Source organism: Etheostoma cragini, chromosome 5 (genome assembly GCF_013103735.1).
Source record: "Etheostoma cragini isolate CJK2018 chromosome 5, CSU_Ecrag_1.0, whole genome shotgun sequence".
Lineage (NCBI taxonomy): Eukaryota > Metazoa > Chordata > Actinopteri > Perciformes > Percidae > Etheostoma > Etheostoma cragini.
In genome coordinates, this window is record NC_048411.1 from 30661259 (window position 1) to 30662709 (window position 1451).

The following is a 1451-nucleotide window of genomic DNA, read 5'->3' on the forward strand; positions in this document are numbered from 1 at the left end:
GCCCTGACCCCCACCATGACCTTTGTCCTGACCCCCGCCCTGACCTTTGTCCTGACCTCCGCCCTGACCCCCACCCTGACCCCCGTCCTGTGTTCTCCCCTCAGACGACGAGAAGGTGCTGGTGGAGCCGGCGTGCGGCGCCGCCCTGGCCGCCGTGTACAGCGGCGTGGTGCGGCGGCTGCAGGCGGAGGGGAAGCTGGTGCCGCGCCTGGGCCCCGTGGTGGTGGTGGTGTGCGGAGGAAACAACATCAGCTTGGAGCAGCTGAGGAGGCTGAAGAAACAGCTGGGCGTCGTCTAGCGGGACCACGTCCTGGCGGGACCACGTCCTGGCGGGACCACGTCCCGGCGTCACACTTCACACCTGGATTTCTAAAACCAGTTCTTCATTCCAGACCGGGAGACGCTCCTCAGCTCGGAGACGCATGCTCCCGCTTTTATTAATTCTTTTATTATGCTTTTAATGGTATTATCGATGCTTTTTGGGCTGTTTTTTCAATGTTTCTGTAAATGACTGCTAGCTTAGCTTCAAGCTAGCATCAAACACAACAAAGGCTGTCAGTTGAATGGTGTTTTGGGCTAACGTTAGCAACCAATCATAGATAGCTTACACATTACTGAAATGACTGCTAGCTTAGCTTCAAGCTAGCATCAAACACAACAAAGGCTGTCAGTTGAATGGTGTTTTGGGCTAACGTTAGCAACCAATCGTAGATAGCTTACACATTACTGAAATGACTGCTAGCTTAGCTTCAAGTTAGCATCAAACAAAACAAAGGCTGTCGGTTGAATGGTGTTTTGAGCTAACGATAGCAACCAAACAACCATAGATAGGTACGACGTTTCTGAAATTATTTCCATCTTCTGTTATTGTTCTTAATGAGAAAACTTTGTTATTTCCTGGAAATTTCAAAAGGAGAAAATCCTGGCCTTAGCATTGTTGTCAGAGAACATAGCATGTTTCCTTAATATCTGATGACGCATTGGGGTTACTTTTTGATTTGTTACCGTAAATATATTACATATTGGTCCTTTGATATTTTTCTATGCTTTCAAAGTTTGGCTGTGTTTTGAGTGAGCGGCTTTCTTCTCATTTTAAAGGTCCCATGACATGAAAATGTGACTTTATGAGGTTTTTTAACATGTGACCCCCCCCTGCCTGTCTATGGCCCCCCAGTGGATAGAACTTTTTATAGGAGTAAACCGAGCCCTGGGTATCCTGCTCTGCCTTTGAGAAAATGAAAGCTCAGATGGGCCGATCTGGGAACTTCCCCTTATGAAGTCATAAGGTGCAAAGTTACCTCCACTCCAGTGGCTGTAATTCTGAATTTTAGGAAAGAGACTTCAGATCCAGTATTAGGGACCACTAAGGTCTTTATAAAGAGACTTCAGATACAGTATTAGGGCCCACTAAGGTCTATATAAAGAGACTTCAGATCCAGTATTAGGGACCA

The 1451-nt window shown here is 47.1% G+C and overlaps 1 protein-coding gene across 1 annotated transcript in view; it reads left to right on the top strand.

The window, feature by feature from the left end:
- LOC117945070 (L-serine dehydratase/L-threonine deaminase-like) overlaps positions 1–310 on the top strand; it is a 3882-nt gene extending 3572 nt beyond the window's left edge. The window contains exon 5 of the mRNA XM_034872323.1: positions 82–310. Coding sequence (XP_034728214.1) covers positions 82–298 — 217 coding nt within the window. The 3' untranslated portion in view covers positions 299–310. The remainder of the gene's footprint in view (positions 1–81) is intronic.
- Positions 311–1451: the final 1141 nt, after the last annotated feature.